The sequence below is a fragment of the Acipenser ruthenus genome, chromosome 29 (genome assembly GCF_902713425.1).
Source record: "Acipenser ruthenus chromosome 29, fAciRut3.2 maternal haplotype, whole genome shotgun sequence".
Lineage (NCBI taxonomy): Eukaryota > Metazoa > Chordata > Actinopteri > Acipenseriformes > Acipenseridae > Acipenser > Acipenser ruthenus.
The window spans coordinates 2,645,467-2,663,646 of record NC_081217.1 but is presented as its reverse complement, the minus strand read 5'-3'; the positions used below and the strand labels follow the sequence as shown (position 1 = coordinate 2,663,646).

At 43.6% G+C, this 18,180-nt stretch overlaps 4 protein-coding genes across 7 annotated transcripts in view; 1 reads left to right on the top strand and 3 right to left on the bottom strand.

Moving 5' to 3' along the window:
* LOC131702038 (chloride channel CLIC-like protein 1) overlaps positions 1-5,916 on the bottom strand; it is a 34,086-nt gene extending 28,170 nt beyond the window's left edge. Inside the window, exon 1 of one of the 2 annotated variants that reach the window (XM_059003473.1) lies at positions 5,773-5,916. The gene's annotated coding sequence lies outside the window, so the exon portion shown is untranslated. The remainder of the gene's footprint in view (positions 1-5,772) is intronic. The other variant, XM_059003472.1, reaches the window with a different exon arrangement.
* A 66-nt stretch (positions 5,917-5,982) lies between these two features.
* On the top strand, positions 5,983-11,933 carry LOC117421665 (probable tubulin polyglutamylase TTLL9). Of its 2 annotated transcripts, XM_059003470.1 has the most exons (14): positions 5,983-6,123; positions 6,404-6,447; positions 6,807-6,899; positions 7,230-7,341; positions 7,651-7,836; positions 8,001-8,069; positions 8,255-8,345; positions 8,582-8,622; positions 8,819-8,906; positions 9,312-9,370; positions 9,495-9,691; positions 9,987-10,100; positions 10,211-10,335; positions 10,659-11,933. In XM_059003470.1, the coding sequence occupies exons 1-14, from the start codon at positions 6,112-6,114 to the stop codon at positions 10,727-10,729; spliced, it is 1,302 nt and encodes a 433-aa protein (XP_058859453.1). In that variant the 5' UTR covers positions 5,983-6,111; the 3' UTR covers positions 10,730-11,933. The 2 variants fall into 2 exon arrangements, with proteins under 2 accessions (XP_058859453.1, XP_058859454.1); XM_059003471.1 differs by lacking the exon at positions 9,987-10,100.
* On the bottom strand, positions 10,897-18,087 carry LOC117421701 (p53 and DNA damage-regulated protein 1-like). Of its 2 annotated transcripts, XM_059003474.1 has the most exons (6): positions 17,899-18,087; positions 12,614-12,723; positions 12,189-12,264; positions 11,790-11,864; positions 11,577-11,657; positions 10,897-11,372 (listed from the first exon to the last, which is right to left on the bottom strand). In XM_059003474.1, the coding sequence occupies exons 1-6, from the start codon at positions 17,918-17,920 to the stop codon at positions 11,290-11,292; spliced, it is 447 nt and encodes a 148-aa protein (XP_058859457.1). In that variant the 5' UTR covers positions 17,921-18,087; the 3' UTR covers positions 10,897-11,289. The 2 variants fall into 2 exon arrangements, with proteins under 2 accessions (XP_058859457.1, XP_034761306.2); XM_034905415.2 differs by lacking the exon at positions 17,899-18,087 and having other exon boundaries at positions 12,614-12,807.
* On the bottom strand, positions 12,940-17,905 carry LOC117432698 (uncharacterized). Its single transcript, XM_034054677.3, has 4 exons — positions 17,323-17,905; positions 16,995-17,103; positions 16,496-16,581; positions 12,940-16,234 (listed from the first exon to the last, which is right to left on the bottom strand). Exons 1-4 carry the CDS (start codon positions 17,424-17,426, stop codon positions 14,890-14,892), a joined length of 1,644 nt encoding a protein of 547 aa, XP_033910568.3. The 5' UTR covers positions 17,427-17,905; the 3' UTR covers positions 12,940-14,889.
* Positions 18,088-18,180: the final 93 nt, after the last annotated feature.

Sequence of the window (18,180 nt, the reverse complement as noted above, 5' to 3'; positions counted from 1 at the left end):
CTGGGTCATACTGGCGGCTCTGTAAATGACAGGCATCTTCCCACCTTGATATTCCTAATATAATGAGGTGTTATTGCTGCTCTTTGTCATACACAGCACATGCTAATTGAGCTGTATCCCGGCTTCTCTGCATAGGCATTCCAGTTGCTTGTATCTCTACTAGAAGATGTCCGCAAGCCATTTTGCAGCCTCTCCCAACACTAAATGTCTTATTTATCACGTGGAAAGGTGCCAAGGCACCCTGGATAGCGATGTCTATTAATAACTGCTTGAGATCCACCCTCTGTAGCCTGCTGCAGATCCTGTGCAGTGACTCCTGCTCAAACAGTGTAGCTGTGGTAGATTTTCTCTTGCATGCTTTCAATTTTAGATACAGCTGCTATCGTCCTATAAGCGGCACAGAGCAATGCAACAGCAAGCTGTCTGTCAAACCAAACAACAACTGGGATAAGCCAGAGAACTGCATATTTGGAATGTATTCAGGTTTGTTTATGTGCCATAAAATAATTCTTAAGTAACCGCATCAAAACTATGTCATGCAAAGGAAATCAATGCAAAAGTGACAACTGAATCCAGTAACAGCACTGGTCCTGTATAGAGCGTGTCTCTTCTTTTGTTTATTTACTAGAGCTGAACATAGAACCTAGATAGAAACCTCTATCCAGAGCAGGATGCCAAACCATTTCTGCGAGAACACGCACATCACCTTGTGACTATGGCAACTAAAACATTTCAGAAAAATAAATACATTTTGTTTTCCCCTTCGGGGGGGGGGGGGGGCTTTGCCGGTCAGTACTTTGCAGATGATTTAGCATCTTAAAAAAGGAAAGTGTGGTCTCTAAGTGTGAGCTAAAACTGCACTTTCCAGCTGCTTAACAGATAAGCGATAACAGCAACAATCCCTCCCCCCCCAAGAAAACAAACACAAGAACACACAGCCCTCGCAATCCCACCCACACTCACAACATGTGCCAATGACACAGAACCTTGTAAAACAGCACAGAACCATGACATCATCCCGGAGTCACCACACAAGGACTGTGAGCCTAGCATTCTCACTGGTTTAGTTTGCCCTGTGACAGACACGAGCCCCACCCACACACTCCACACGTGCAGGGTTACACAACATAACACATCCACCCAGACTGCGAGCAATACTGCTGGGGGCTCTCTGTACACACCCACTGGAGCACCGATCAGTGGGTCCCCTGACTGGTCATTCTATAATTACAAGAGCCTAAAGCTCTTTAACACCACAGACTGTTTATCAGCACCTTCGTATGTGCATGCGAGTTACTCTTAGTCACTGTGATAATGACCCTTCATGTTCTCACACAACCTGGTTGTGTTTTTTTTATGTTCAATTCTATTATAATCCTTATAGGCTGATATATTATACATAAGGAATTAATAGATAGAGTAACATGTCATTAATAATGCACTGAATCAGGTATTAGCATGCTCAGATTTGGAACATTCCAGATGCATTTCTCACATTCTGTTTGTATTACTGTGTTCTGAAAAGTTCCACTGATATGTCCAGTTCTGTCAGATGGATGTCGAGGGGTGGGGGGACCCTAAAGGGTTATCGTTACAATATCACAAAACAAACATTCATCATGCACTACATGACAAACCTGCAAAAAACGTTTTAAATGGGAGTCCGTTGATGTTTGTTAAGATTAATTGCAGAGCAATTTATACAGTATGTGCCCCATACAAAAACATTCCATGCAAGGCTGTATGGATTGAGAACAGCTTTTTTACAGGACATTTTTTATTATGAGCATGCTGACTGCGCAGAGCAAAACCAAGTGCTCCGATACTGTATGTGCGATTGAGTGCACCCTGTCAGCTATCACTGCTATAAAGACAGTCTTCTAAGAAGCTGCACGCTGTGTATGCTATAGTGTTAACGTAACCCTGTTTATTCTATCTAATTTGAAGTGGCCAATTCGAATGTGGTCCCATCACTGAAAATCCCTAAAGATCAATGGGCACCTTCAACCTCCAACCTGCAACCTTCAGCCTTTTATGGGCGTCTCTTGAAACATTAGCCCCATCTGCTCCCAGTATGAGAACTTGTTTTCAGGACATGACAGTGAAAAGTCCTCTCACCCCACCCTAAGAGAAAGCGCAGGGACAGGTGTGGCTAACGCATGGGAACTCCGAGCCGTTCCACAGCTGACTTCACAAAGCCAGAACCGAGATGGAGATGGTGATACAGCACAGTGCTAACGAAGGCCAGGTTTTTAAAAAGACACTCCGAGCCAAAGCAGTGCGCAGAAGATGAATCATACCGCAGCAACCTGCCAAGAGAGCGGTAAATGCTTGGAAGATAGCAGCACGTCAAGTATGGTACAAACACCACAGCCTGAAACACATCCCTGTGCAAACACAGCTTCTGGGGAGGGGTGGGTGAGCAGGTCTAGATACAAAGGGGTCACCCATTTACTTTAAAAGGCAGCTTGTTCAAATACAATTCTGTATTTAACACTGTGACCAGTGTGAAGAGGTATGTTACTATTAAAGTGGCCTGGGAGATAGAAGATCACACGGTCTGCAGACGGGATCTCACATCACAAAAGTAACTGCACACACACGCCAGTGTAAAAACACACTGCAAGCAAAGCATGAAATGCCCTCTCGGTGCTTGCCGTGGTCCCTGTGTGTTTCACAGGTGGTCTCTGCTGTACAGCATCAGAGGTCAGAGAGGAGACGGCGTGACACGAACACTGTTAATCCTTGAAAGGTACACCGCAGCAACCACATGCAGGCCGGGGTTAAAAAATATTATGGCAAGTTTGCAAGCTTTGAAGCCCAAGATCCGATTTCAAAAAAGTGGAAAATATTTCCCAGCTCTTCTCCTAACCGCCTGCAGATGCACAGTATCAATCTTCTTATAGTTCTGGAATATCAGAGGGTGTAAAGTGTAAAGTCTGGATGGTCTACATTTCAGAGCACTTCAACACACAATCCACAGCTTCCCCTATCAAGGGCTTGTATCAGAGCGAGTTAAGTGCACTGTATTCGTGGTTGAAAATGCATCCTTTCAAATGTTTTAGTGTGAGGATCAGGAACATGCTCAGCTGAAAAAGGCTACACGGTGTCACATATTCTTCTTGAAACCCATAATATATCCTAGAAAACAGAATAAAAATGGAGGTGTATTACCTGTGTAGTCATTATCATGCAGGTCTCTCTGAAGCTGCTTGTGGAGGTGTATTACCTGTGTAGTCATTATCATGCAGGTCTCTCTGAAGCTGCTTGTGGAGGTGTATTACCTGTGTAGTCATTGTCATGCAGGTCTCTCTCTGAAGCTGCTTGTGGAGGTGTATTACCTGTGTAGTCATTATCATGCAGGTCTCTCTGAAGCTGCTTGTGGAGGTGTATTACCTGTGTAGTCATTGTCATGCAGGTCTCTCTGAAGCCGCTTGTGGAGGTGTATTACCTGTGTAGTCATTGTCATGCAGGTCTCTCTGAAGCTGCTTGTGGAGGTGTATTACCTGTGTAGTCATTGTCATGCAGGTCTCTCTGAAGCTGCTTGTGGAGGTGTATTACCTGTGTAGTCATTGTCATGCAGGTCTCTCTGAAGCTGCTTGTGGAGGTGTATTACCTGTGTAGTCATTGTCATGCAGGTCTCTCTCTGAAGCTGCTTGTGGAGGTGTATTACCTGTGTAGTCATTGTCATGCAGGTCTCTCTGAAGCTGCTTGTGGAGGTGTATTACCTGTGTAATAACAGCTTTCACAACACTGAATCGGAAGCCTACAGGATATGATATGGACATACGCGAAGCCTATTTGGACCCGTGTATGCCTGTCGACCTTCCCATTACGTAAAAACAAAAAGCTTCCGGACAACAATAAACCACAACATCTGAAGAGATGCACAAATTACTTTGGCCTGCCAACGTCCCTAAAACAAACCTTGTAATTGTGTTACAGCCTTATGAAAGCAATTTAAACAAATCTGTCAGAATTCATGTTAAAAGTGTGTCAATTTAAACTAGGGTGAAATGTTCTAGAACGAGAACACACACACACACACACACACGCACACACACAGACACAGAGACACACACAAACACACAAAGACACACACAAACACACACACACAAACACACACACATGAAAGCATTCAACAAAAGGAATCCACAGCTCAACATGTGATCCAGGCAGCGACACTCGCTGGATTCAGGTTACAAGAGCAATCCGACTCACTTCAGTCCTTGTCATGCAATACAGCTCAGAAGAACCAAACAAACTGGTCTCCCAACGTTATGAAACATCCAAGCTGTCTGTTCAACCAGCGCACCATGGCCTGTCCAACGGCTGCAGAATATCAACACACACCAACAGGTTTCAGGTCAATTCCAATTCCAATTCCAATTCCAATTCCAGCTCCTTCGAAGGAACTTGAAGTGATATTTGTGGGACATAACTGTTGTGATTGTTCAACTGCTTTCATACTGTAGCCAGTTCAATTAACTTCAACGGAAGTGCTGTGCTGTCACTGTGAGAAGCTCATTTTAACAGAATTCTGCCAGTCGCAATGTTGATCAATGCTGTGTTGGAATTGATTAAAAGGGAATTGGATATTGATGTTAAAACGGAACGGGCACTGAAAACCAGGAGTTTTATTGAATGACACCCCAACTTCTCAGTTTGGCTGTTACTCAAGAAACACATTCAACACAATCAGCTGTCTATCTCGCGGACTCATCATTTCCTTCAATTAACTGAACCATTAGGAACTTGTCAGATGAGATTTACAGTTTGAACATGTTGGGATTTGCACAGGCTGTTCTCATTCATTGCCAAAGCGGTCATGGTTTCTCACCTCTGATCTGCTCACCACTTCCAATAACAGCGCCAATGTTAGACACCTACTGCTCGTGCAAACACATTATACAGCAGAACAACAAAACCAGACACAACTTCTGGAATAGGGAAAAGCCTGCATCAGGGTGTGGGCTGAAAACAGACTTGTTCAAATCGTATTTATTCAGCAAGGGCCGTTTCAGCTAAGCATCCCTGCACAGTGACAGCTCCGAAAATTAGCCCTTTTCTTTTACCTACATGACTTTTAGTTATTTTGTTCTTCCACAGAGTGCGGTCAAAACCCCACCTTTTGACTTATTTGAAGAAGTCTAGTATGGTCAAAATGTTAATAATTAACGTGTGTGCGTGTTGTTTGTGTTTCTTTTCTTTTTTAGATTTCCACTGTGAAATACCCCAAGCCTTTTGCTTGCAATGCTGGCGCCCCCTTGTGAAAAAAAACAAACATAACAACTACGAGCACGGGATTAAGGACAGAAGTTATGTCAGTCTTCATTGAATAATTATGCATGTAGACCTGGTAACAATGCGGAGTGCTTTACAGCGGTGTCTATTTAAAACTATATTATAAATAAGCTATATTTCTCTGGTTTAAAAAAAACACATTCTCAAGACCGTCTGTTATTATTTGAAGAGAAGTAAGGAAACGGTGCCCTCTAGTGGTTCAAAGCTGTACTAAATTAAAACATATCCAGTTTAAGCAATTTTGAACACTGACATCAAATCCTCAGTTCTAATTGCATCTTCTTAACTTTACAGGGGGTCTCAAAATACCAGAATATCCATCGCGCAACAGTAATGAAAGGGGTGAATTTACTCAATGCAAATAGTTATCAGTAAGGTAAAAACTTCCGACAACTGGTGTTGTTTCTGTTCAATTAAAGCATTGCATGACAGCCAAACACAACAGTAAATACTACCTACGGTCCTTACCGCGTTGTTTCAGAAGGCTTCTTTTCAAACAGTAACTGTATTTAGTTCTTGCATCGTGAGAAAAATGTAAAATGTTTTCAATCAGCCGCCTCTTGACTACGGAAACTTCCGTGGGACACTTGCGACGCAGTACGCAGATAGCAAAACATTCTTCGATTGGTCCTTTTGCTCTGACCTCAGGGTGACAGGGGAGGAGCTTTAAGAGTTACCAGGGTTACGGGTACACACAACATGGTGGCTGGGAACCGTGAACTTCTCTCACCGGTGAAAAAAAACATCCACACAGAAAAGTATATCACTGACGAGACGGACTGAAGAAAGCAAAGGATAAAAAAGCAAATGTCAAAAAAGGTTAAAAAAAGGAGCTTCATTCTAAATCGGTGACATTTTAGTCGCAACTTAACAGCATCACCAAACAAGTGTTGCTTCAACTCGTTCACTGTTGTTGTAACTTACCCTTGGTAAACGCGATCCGGTTTGAATAACGTCTTGCGGTATTCTGATATTAAAGGTTTCTTGTGACAGCGAGGTTTAGCTAATAACACATAGAACACTTGTATTTTTTTTTTTACAGTGTTATATTGAACTTGTTATTGAGAAGTTAATGCGACAATGTGTACGTTTTCCACAGACGATGGTGCATAAGGGACCCGGCTATCAAAAGAAGCGGGAGGGGTAAGTGTGACTTCTTGTTAACTATTTCAACAATGCCGGCCTGTATTTCATTAGCGTATTAACTGTTTAATTAGCTACATTGGTGTAGCCTTGCAGTGCCTGCGCTCTGTCACTTCAGCGGTGTCTTCCGCGTCGATCCAGGCCATTGTCATTAGGGGAATAAAAAGGGGCGGATAGACCGCCTCTCTCCAGGTGGAATTCTCTATGAAGAGTAACAGAGTACCTCAAAGCAAGACGTGCAAACTTCGAGCGGTTGTTAAATATCTGTGGTCATGAATGCACTGAAAGAGGTTTATGTTTTGTTTTTATATTTGTTACATTTTTTTTTTATTGCAATCCTTTTTTCCCCCCCCCGTCAGCGAGCCGAGAAGCTGTATCCGATTTAAGTGCACCCTGATAAATACGATACAAGATGTGCTTCGACAGAGAGCTGGCTGGGTGGAAGTGAAGGAGTGAGTCTGGAGTCTTTATTTTTGGAAAACAAGACAGATGTGTCTGGCCGGGTGTTAGGAGACGCTATGAGAGTTTAGTACTGGCTGGATAGCTGCCCCTCTTTCCTGGTTGCAGTAGATGCAGCCGCAACCATACATTCTTGTTATACAGAACTGGCTTTACAAAGATCACATGACAGAAAAGGACAGGTATTACGCAGCGTGTCCCCATTTTAATGCCGGTTAAATGGTTGTTTTGAGATGTTTGATGATCGTTTTAATGCTACTTCTAATGCTAATTCCTTGTTTCTGCCCTTGTATGGAAATCTGTTGTCTTGTCATCATTACCAGTGACAGCGAGTGGGATTTCTACTGGTGTGATGTCGGATGGCTCCGGGAAAATTTTGACCACATCTACATGGAAGAGCATGTGCGAATCTGTCACTTCAGAAACCACTATGAGGTAGGGGCGCTGAAATTTCAATACTAACAGTTCATCAGCTGAGACTCCTGTAGCATAGCAGCTTCAGCCATTTCAGTTTTAATGGGACCTGGTAAGTCAAACATGAGCCTAATTTGACACATCCTGGTACCAGCAGGCTCCTCTGTAAGCAGCTCACAGTAAAACCTCAAGTGGTTTTGAACTGTTGTGAAATGAAGGTAGGGTATGCTCCAGTCACGCGTGGATTAGGGTGCTTTTGTCCGAGGTTGGGAATATGATGCACCCCGTCTTCAGGTGTGTTTAGTGACTGGCCCTTGTTCCCCCGGGAAGCTGACTCGTAAGAATCTGATGGTGAAGAATCTGAAGAGGTATCGCAAGCTGCTGGAGCGAGAGGCGGGGAGGCAGGAGGCGGCCAAGTGTGACTTCTTCCCCCGCACCTTTGAGCTGCCCTGCGAGTATCACCTGTTCGTGGAGGAGTTCAAGAGGAGCCCCGGGAGCACCTGGATCATGAAGCCGGTGAGGAGGGGGCCCTGAGGGAGTGCGGGGATTACTCAACACAATCAGCCTGCATGCTGGGGTTTGTTTAGGACGTTACAGATAGTTTGAAACTACACTGTTGCTTCCTTGAGGATTTTCAAGGCTCCTTCGCACTTCACTGTGCCCTTTCTGGTTGATTGCAGGTTGCCAGGTCCCAGGGAAAGGGCATCTTCCTCTTTCGCAAACTGAAGGATATCATGGACTGGAAGAAGGTAACCCATGCTATCGAGTGCTTTTCTTAACAACCAGCTGTATTGCAGTTACACTGGCCTCGTCTTACAGTAACAAAGCATTTACCCCAGTGCTAAGCTTACAACTTAGTTTCTTATAGCTTAGCCTTAATATTGAATCTCCAGTGTGCAGTGAGGGTCTTGTACAGAATCCCCCCCTATTTCAGGATGGGAACCGTTCAGAGGATCAGAAGGACGAGACGCAGGTGGAGAGCTACGTGGCTCAGCGTTACATCGAGAATCCATATCTCATTGGAGGTAAGGGTCTCAGCCATGGCATGTTCTTACCAAACTGGCCATGATGATGCAGTACACTTAACCTTCAAACTTCATGTTTATATATATATATATATATATATATATATATATATCAAGCTGCTTCCATCAAAACACACTGCAGAAACATTCAATTCAATTGTACAATTTCAACAGAGGTAGCTTTGTAGCGATGTGTCAGCACTCTTGTGGTTAATTGCAGTTTGGTTTATTTTCAGGTAGGAAGTTTGATCTACGAGTCTATGTGCTGGTAACATCAGTAAGTATGGTTATATCCAACTGTTGTATATACCAGCATTTGGAGATGCGTAGAGATACACACACACATCTAATTTAACCTACTATACAATATAACCCTTTGTCTGTCCAATTATTATTTGTACTGCCTTTTGTAATCAGATGAAGAATACAAAAACACCCAGATTGTGTGTCTTGAGACTGTCTCTGTGTTTCAGTATGTTCCTCTCAAAGCCTGGCTGTACCGAGACGGATTTGCTCGTTTTTCCCTGACTCGCTTTTCCCTCAGCTGCATTGACGATCACTGTATCCTTTCCAGTGGTGACTGTGCCAGTAGGATTGACTAAGCCCTGAATGATCAGTTTTTATCTTCTCAGTGTTAGCTGTATTAATCAGTCACGAGCGGTCTGTACTAGTCTAATTTCAGGACTCAGGCTCTCTCCATCGATGTATGTTGTTTGCTAGTTGTGTAATATTAGTGATACAGTCTGGAGTAAATAGTTTTATAACCCATGGCATCATTCCCGGCTGCTGTTTAAGATGGGCTCATTTGATTTGTATCATCTTCACTATTTATCAGCTACATATATGAAATCTCTAGATCCAGTATGACTAATCGCTTGCAATACAGGAAATGCATTGCCTATTTGCTGTTTGTTTTGCATACTTCCAAGCTGAAAAGTCTGGTCCTTAATCATCATTTCTGCACAGATGTCCATCTCACAAACGTAGCAATACAGAAAACAGCTCCGGATTACGATCCTGAAAAGGTGCGTCCACGTTTATTGTATAAAAACAGCTGCAGCTGCTGGGCAAGAGTGACACGTGACTCAGCATGGCTCTAGAACATCCCGCTGTCACTGCAGCGCTGTAATCCAGTGCCATTCCACGCAGGGCTGTAAGTGGCAGATGCAGCAGCTGCGACGGTACCTGAGCGCTCGGCACGGAGCGGAGCGCGTGGAGGCGCTCTTCAGGAACATCGACGGCATCTTCATCCGGAGCCTGCAGAGCGTTCAGAAGGTCATCATCAACGACAAGCACTGCTTTGAGCTCTACGGATACGACATCCTGCTGGACCAGGCTCTCAAACCGTAAGCCTTCGTTAGTACCTGCAGTGCTGCGCAGCGCCAGTGCCAATGGAACGCGACAGCGAACCTAGCAGCAAGCCGCACCCTCTCTTTCACACCTCCTTAATCCAAAATGTCATTTGAAATCTGCATCTCCGTAAACTCAGATAGTTATTGATACTTAAACATGGTCAAAATACTAATTGTGGGCATTAATCGCCGTTTGGTTTTTATAGAAACACCACAATGACACCGTGGTAGAAGCCACTTTGTAACTGTGGGCTGTTTTAAGCAGAGCGATGACCCAGTCTTTCTTTAGGTGGTTAATAGAAGTGAATGCTTCCCCCTCACTCACTGCCAGCAGCCAGGAGGACTATGAATTGAAGTGCCGTCTTCTAGAGGACACTTTGCATGTTGTAGACATGGAAGGGAGGTAGGTAGGTTTGGACTGTCTCTATATCCAGCACTGCCCATATTAGCCATCGCAGAGTGACAGATACTTGGAAATGGATTCACATCACTGTTTTCTTATTCCCCAACCAGGCTCACTGGCAAAGAGAAGCAGATTGGAGGATTCGACCTCATGTGGAACGACGGTCCTGTCTCTAAGGACGATGTAAACCTGGACGCTTTGGGGAGCTCCACCTTAACTGCCAACACTCACTTAGGTAGGACATCTGGACAGAGGAATCCACAACCAAAGACATGTGAATGTGACAGTGATCATGCCTGGGTGGTTTTCATTTCATCAACACATCAGAATAAAAATTGATCAAACTGCAGCTTGTCAATTGAATACATTTGTATTTTCCTAAAACCCTTTCGCACATCTAAACAGTTATAGAGTTTAGCCCTTTAATAGTGTCACTTAGCAACATAAATATGGAATGTACATTATTTATTATTTTATTAGCACCTCCCCTGATTTGTATATGTGGATTGGTATTCTGGTTTCGGGCTATAGACTAATATTCTCCCCTCGGATTTCCAGGGTATGTGAATGACAGGAAGACACAGCTGAGACAGCTTCTGAAACCCCTCCCAGGACAGAAGAAAGTATGACAGGAAACAGCCAACCCACAGAGGGACCGAGAGATCAAAGGAAGAGGACTCGGACAAGCCGGAGCAGAAAGAGAACGATAATGATATCAGTAGTCAGGCTGACCAGCAGTAAAACATGTTTTAGTAAATCATTTTTTAAAACAAGACTCAAGTGGATGACAACTCTGTAGCAGCTTTACATGAAGAAAAAACACATTTTATTTTAATCATGGTAACAATGCAGTCCCAAAAATGTGATTGGTGGATCCTAGTGCATGTGCCAGACTACCTTTGTCTGAAACAAGTACACAATGAGTGATCACAGTGCCAGCATGGCTTACCGAGATGTTGTAATGACACATGCGCACACATGAATGACTTGTACCCTCTGAATATTTCATTCAGGCCCTCTGTGTAGCGCTAGCACACCAAGGACAGACAGCAGATGCATTACAAATACGCTGCTCATGTCAAAGTATCACATTGAAGTCTGTGAAGTGAAAGACAGACTCTCCACACAAATAAGCAAAGACTTTTACAGTCACAGCTGATTCTCCAAGACGATGAACCCTGGATGGAGCTCATCTTCTAAGTTGCATGTTAACAGCCTGCAGCTCCTCTTTCGTGAGTGGGGTGAGGTTGAAACCCCTGAGTTCTGGCTTGCCTGGGAAGAGAGAGATGATGTAAAGGTAACATGGATAGCAGCCTTTGATCAGACAGTGCTGTCTAGGATAAAAGCTTGCAGTGTGTAGAACAGAGTGGTCGAGTGTATGAGTAGATACTCTTTACAGCCTCGCAGTGTTTAGGACACGGGGTGTTCTGAAAGTATGGCAGATTGACAAGGGAAAACATGGAATGGGTTTCATACCTTGCAACTCGTTCAGTCGATTCACTTTCGCTTTCAGTTGGTTTCTTAGATCGCAAATCTCCTTATCAAGCTGTTTCTGGTCTGAGAAGGACAATAATGATTCAATAAAAATAATACAGCAATGTAATAAATTGAAAATGTTAACCTCCGATGGAATGACATTCCAGGGCAGAAGCTGCCTGCTGCAATCTTACAGTTCCTGAATGTACAAACCTTTTTGAATCATCTCTTTGGTCTTTGCTCTAGGGAGCTTAATAAACATGTTCCCAAAGCAAACCTTCACCTTGTCTGGAAAAAAAAAATGAAGTGTTCTGTTAAACAACATAATGTCCAAGACCAAAAAAAAAAAAAACAGAATTGTGATAAAACAGCAAATCAGTCTTATTCACAGACAATTTAAATGCTACAGATCAGCAAAACTATAAATGCGAACACATAAATACTTTGAATTATTGATAGTGTGATTTTATATATAAAAAAATGTGTGTGTGTGTGTGTGTGCATCCACGTTTTGGAAATTGCAACGTTTGGCCATACATTTTATTGTGAACACCAGGAGAGGTTAATATGCAGTACAATTAATTATAAACCCCAGAAACAGCCCCGTCTTACCAGCCTGCTCTCTGTCATCTTGCAGGGCTCTCAGTGCCTCCCTGTTTCTGTTTCTTTTGATGTCCAGATCCACAATCTGAGGGGACCAGGTAATAAAACAGTTCAGACTACTGCGACACTACAACGCAATGCACTGGCAGCAAACCCTACTTACAACAACGAACACCCCTAAACACATAGGTTCCACAACCTGTGTGATCCCACAACATACTGCTAAATTACACTACTACCAAAGTGATTTTTAATCCAAATATTCATCGTTAACAAACACTCGGTGGAGCACGAAAACACTTACCACATTACCAACAAACCAACCTGTCACTGTCTATGCGCAGTGCCAAATCGATTCACACGCATCTCCGCGCAAACGATGAAGAATACAAATTCAAAACCAAAGCGTATAGCATGTATGTACCCTTCCTTACCTGCTGTCTATCTGCTAAAACCTCTTCGGCCGCCTCCTCAACTTCACACAGGTATTGTAGCACCTTCTCAGATTCCATATTTTCCAGAAACGAAGCCACCACGCAAACACCTCCGAGCAGAAAAGGGAAACAAGGATGCATAAAGAAGAGTTCCGGGGAAACACGCTTAGCTCGAACCACAGCTACACAGTCCTTGATTTGAACCTACAACTGCGTTACGTGCCTTTAGAAAAAAAAGTGTGTACGGTTCTGTTTTAATAATAGGACTTCAATCAGTTTATGCTTATACATTTCCAAATTGAGACGTGATAAGAAACAGAAATGTGTGTGCTTGCCATGCTTTACAATAGGCAGATTTATTGAAAAAACAGCAACACCACCAAAGCCCCCATAAAATACAGGATTAACAAATACACAACACAACCTTCAAACTCTTGAGGTACACATTTTCGTTTCATCCCTGATTCATGAATACTGGTCACAAACACATGTGTAAATGTTCTAGAATAAATAGAAGCTGGTTGAAGTTTTGAACCAAATAGATTCTGACATTGTTTTGGTCCCTACAAGTAACCCATGTAAACCAATTATTAGTAAATGTGTTTTTGTGTGTGTGTGTCATTTTCAGAATAATTTCTGTGCAACAAAAGATGTGTGTGAAGTTCTACAATAAATAAAAAGATATTACACACTAAAAAAAAAAAAAAAAAAGTGCTTTCCATAATAAGTTATTTCAGTAACCCACCGAATATACATTCAGAGTAAGGAACAACTTATTGTAACAAAAACTTCATGTAAACTTTAATCACATTCTGTAACATAGCTCCCAAGACCGCAGCTAAGCTTAATGTTTAAGGTCTGGGCAGTAAGTTTGCAACATTGGATTGCATATTTAAAGCAGCAGGGGGCAGCAGTGTGGAGTAGTGGTTAGGGCTCTGGACTCTTGACTGGAGGGTTGTGGGTTCAATCCCTGGTTGGGGACACTGCTGCTGTACCCTTGAGCAAGGTACTTTACCTAGATTGCTCCAGTAAAAATCCAACTGTATAAATGGGTAATTGTATGTAAAAAATAATAATGTAATATCTTGTAACAATTGTAAGTTGCCCTGGATAAGGGCGTCTGCTAAGAAATAAATAATAATAATAATAATTAAAATGAAAAAAAAAAAAAAAAATACTGAAAATGTAAAAAAAAAAAAAACACCTATTAAGATAAACCAGAAGTCTCACATTGGGTATGAAAGACACACAAACGAGATTATTTTTTCCCTTAACAATCAATATAAAAGTATATCTCAACCTCCTAAAAAGACAAAATCAGGCTTCCTGGCTTTCTTCAACAAAATATTTTACAGTACACATAAAAATATATATTTCCTATCACAATCTTCATCTTTCAGTCCTTTGACAGTTAAGAACAATGAGTTAAAAATAATTCTAGCCATACACCGAGTGCCGTTTCCATCCCTGAAATATGACTTTACCAAGTTTACAAACATACAACATGACACAACAAAATAGATTCTTCTTATTTCTGCTTTATGTTAAAACTACAAATGTCTATTACAATTGGGACCTTTAAGCCTACTATTTTTCAGAAAAGTTATTGAAAACTTTTTAATGCACGATTACAGTCCATTCCGTATGTTCTGTAGAGATGCTATTTACAAAAAACAAAACAATTTAAAAAGGACAATGCAAATATATATATATATATATATATATATATTTTTTTTCTTATACAAACCACAAACACACTGTTCTTCAAAAAACAAAATGTGTATTCATATCTAAATACTTTCAGTCGATCCTACTAACCCTTCAGTGACAGACCAAGGGGGAACTAATTGTATTTCACTCCTGAAAACGAAACTGGCAGCAAATAGTTTACGTGCTCCGGTAACTACTTAAATCAAACTTCATCGTGACTGTAATAATAAGAATTGAAATGGTTGCTGTATCTAAAAAGTTATTTAACTTTTTGAAATGGTATTTAAATGCAGTACTTGTATTTGTACTCCCCTAATAAGTACGATCTGGTGTGTTTTTCTCTCTACATAAAAGATACAAATCACAATTGCTGTACTGTAAATCTAGGCTTGATTGACCACATGTGGCTTCAGCACATTAAAAAAAAGCATTTTAAATAATTTTGTTTGAATTGAGCAGTTTCAGAGAAAGCACTGAAAATGAACACAGTTCCTAATGAACACATCCTTGCAACATTTTCTTCAAGTTGTTGGGTGCAGAAGGAATCCTGATCTTTTGGTAAGCGGCTATATAGTAAGGAACTGGACGTGTTTCACTTTCCCGTTGGACTTGGCACGGGGGGGGCCCTTTGAGACAGGGGAAGGTTCCTTCCCCCCCACCGACGGTCCTCCCGGTTTGATATCCCGGCCCGCCGCCCCTACTGGGGCCCTCTGCCTCTCATTGCCGCCTCTCCTCAGGGGACTCCCCTCACGCACATTCCCATGAGTCTCCAAGGGGACCCCACTTTCCATATCACCCCTCTTCCCAACTGCGGGCCCCCTCTGTCTTCCGTTCCTGCCAGCTGCGGACCCAACACTGCCATTCCTCGGTGCAGCCTGCGGTTTTGCAGTGGAGCCTGCCGCCTGTGTCGGGTTCCTGATATTGCCGGTCGACTGCATGCGCCTCAGGTGGCTGTTCGGCAGGGAGGGGCTCCCTGGTTTCTGCCCCTGCGTCTGGGCCCCCCTCCCCTCGTTAACAGCAGCCCTCGTCTCGCTGCTGCACCTCTTCTGTGGAGCCTCTGAACCTCCACTCCGCTGCTGGACCGGATTGAGCCGGGAGTGGCGCTGGTATGCGTATGAGCGGCAGGAGCCGTTACAGAAGGGGTAGCGGACCCGGCAGTGAGGGCAAGCCGCCCGGGAGAGCTGGGGGGCGGAGCCGTTCCCCAGACAGGACAGGAAGGCAGTGGGGAAGGCACGCTGGCACTGCCGGATGCTCTTGGGCGAGCTGAGGTACCAAGCCGGAGCTGTGTGGGGTCTGGGGCGGCTGGCGGGGGCGCTGGCAGTGGCAGAGGCGGGGGTGGTTGTTTTTCCGTTCTCCGCCTCAACGGTTTGGATCTGCAGCCACTCCAGCTGCAGGAGGCGCTCCAGGTACTTCTCCAGCTGGCCCACAGGCTGTGGACGATAAGCGCATCGCCCCTCCGTGTTCAGGAACAGAGCCAGCTGCCGCAGGCTCCAGGTGTTGAAGGGAGGGGGCAGAAAGTCTGTGTAGCCGTAGCCACTCTGGTTCCCCCTGGGGCCAGGGAAATAGGGGTCAAGGTCGTTGGGGTCAAAGACCTCGGCCCGCAGGTGGAGCTGAGGAGGCGAACAGGGGGAGGGAGGCACTGGGAGCCTCTCGGAGTCCGAGAGGTCGCTGGCGCTGTCTGCCTCCTCTGCCTCTCCCTCGTACAGCCGCAGGGTCTCGATGCTGGGGACCCGCTGCCTCTCTGTCAGCACAGGGCAGGGTTCAGAGGCACCGAGGGGCAGCGGAAGAGACATTTTGGGCCTGTTCCTGCCTGAGCCAGGTGACTCTCCAGTGCTTTCCCCGTTGTCTCTCCCTCTATTGCTCCTCGTGGAGGTAGACACAGCCTGCTTCAGCTCTATCGCGCCAGGTGTCCTGAGGAAACAAAACTCTTGGGTCACATAAATAGTCTCTGCAATTGTAACAGATGACATATAGAGGCACGTGTGTATCAACACAGTTGGTGTTCAGAAATATAAACATGAAGGTTAGAAAATGTATTTTTAAAAATGCTTTCCATTGGACCCATTGTAATCCTGTGACAGCAATAGTCACGTCCTGGCCAGTGGCTTGTGAGCCCGTTTCACGGTGCAGTGTGTGTGTGTGTGTGTGTGTGTGTGTGTGTGTGTTTCTCACCGAGCTCTGCCTCCAGGTAGCAGTGGGGAGCTCTCTGCGGATGAGGTGCTCACAGGTTTGGCCCTGTTCCCTCTCTTCTGGGTCCCCTGCAATCACAATGTGGGCAGTCAGACACACACACAGAAACACAACGACAACTGAGAAGGGCCCTCATCGGCTACTTAAAAAAGTCACCTTCTAGTACTTAGGTCACTGTCACAGCGTCCTAAAGCCACAGCAGGTTATTAATCTCACAACACAGAGGTCACATTACAACAGTCCTGATCGATTTCTAATACAGTACCTAATTACCTAGAACAATTAGCTACTTCATTATAAACTACACAGGTAATCACGATGACATGCTCCAGCTGCTCTGCAGAACATTCGCTCACAGTGTTGTTACATTACACAGGGGACTAGGAGTTGCTGGTGGTCCTGCACTGCATTAGACCTTTGCATAATGTAACAGTGCATCATGAGTCACTGAGACCTCTAGCTTCTATTATGCTGACCTTACCCGCTCAGCCTGTGCTGGGTCCTTGCCCTGACGAGGTGCCACATGCTTGGGCTGCAGACCTGCCTTTTTCAGGGTCCGGTGACTCTGGTTGGCCTTCCCCTTCTTGGAGCTGCCGAGCAATCAGGAGTATAATTGATTTAATATAGGAGAAAATATATAATTGTATTTCTAGACAAGAATCTAGAACAGGGCTGGAAATAAAACTTACCAAAAAAAAAAAACTTACCAGCAAATAGGGCATAACGATTCAGACAACTACAAATAATAATAATAATAATAATAATAATAATAATAATAATAATAATAATAATAATATCCAGTCTCTGACCTGGGTGCTGATCCGCCTGTCCCAGGTCCTTTGCTTCTGATCTGCTCTTTGGATGCGCACTTCTTCAGCGCTGAAGCGGGTCTCTCTTGCAAACTCGGACCCATGCTGTGCCTCTCAGAGACAAGGCAATTTATAACGGGGCTCCGGGGCCTCGCTAATTACGAAACTCCGCGGAGTCGAGCATGTCTACCAGCACTGTTTTATTTGGTATTATAACTAAACACGTACGCAGTGTTCATTTATCAAACGTTGTCCCTGTCTGAAAACGATGCGGCGGTTCAATGTATATTGTCTGTTATTGTTAAAACGTCACTTTTTTATTTTAAGTCGTTGCTCTGTATTTTAAACATGCAGCACTTCTTTGTTCCATTACATAATCCAGGTCTGTGTATTTATTTATTTTTAAATGCTCTTGTTCGCACACACACACATTAATATGACTTGCTGCATCATACGTTTAATAAACAATACTACACGAAATGGATTCAATATGAAATAAAACCGCAGGCACAATACTTTTGTTTTTACATAAACACACAACACGAATGCCCCTTCTATTTCAATCGATTTATTTACCTTCCGCTAAAGGTTTGTTCATCTCCTCACTGTATCCAGCTGTTTAAAGGGGTCGGGCTAGCGTTTGATAAACATTGCATTCTGGGATTTGAAGTCCATAGGCAAGACCAAAACTAGATCACTGCAGGCCGACCAAATTAATTTCCATAAAGTCATTGACACATCACACGTAGCCTAATCTCTGAGACCGTTACTTTAAATATTACAATTAACTAAAATTACACTGCTATGCATTTAAAAATGTTATTCTTTATAAAACTACAAATCCCATAAAGCACACTA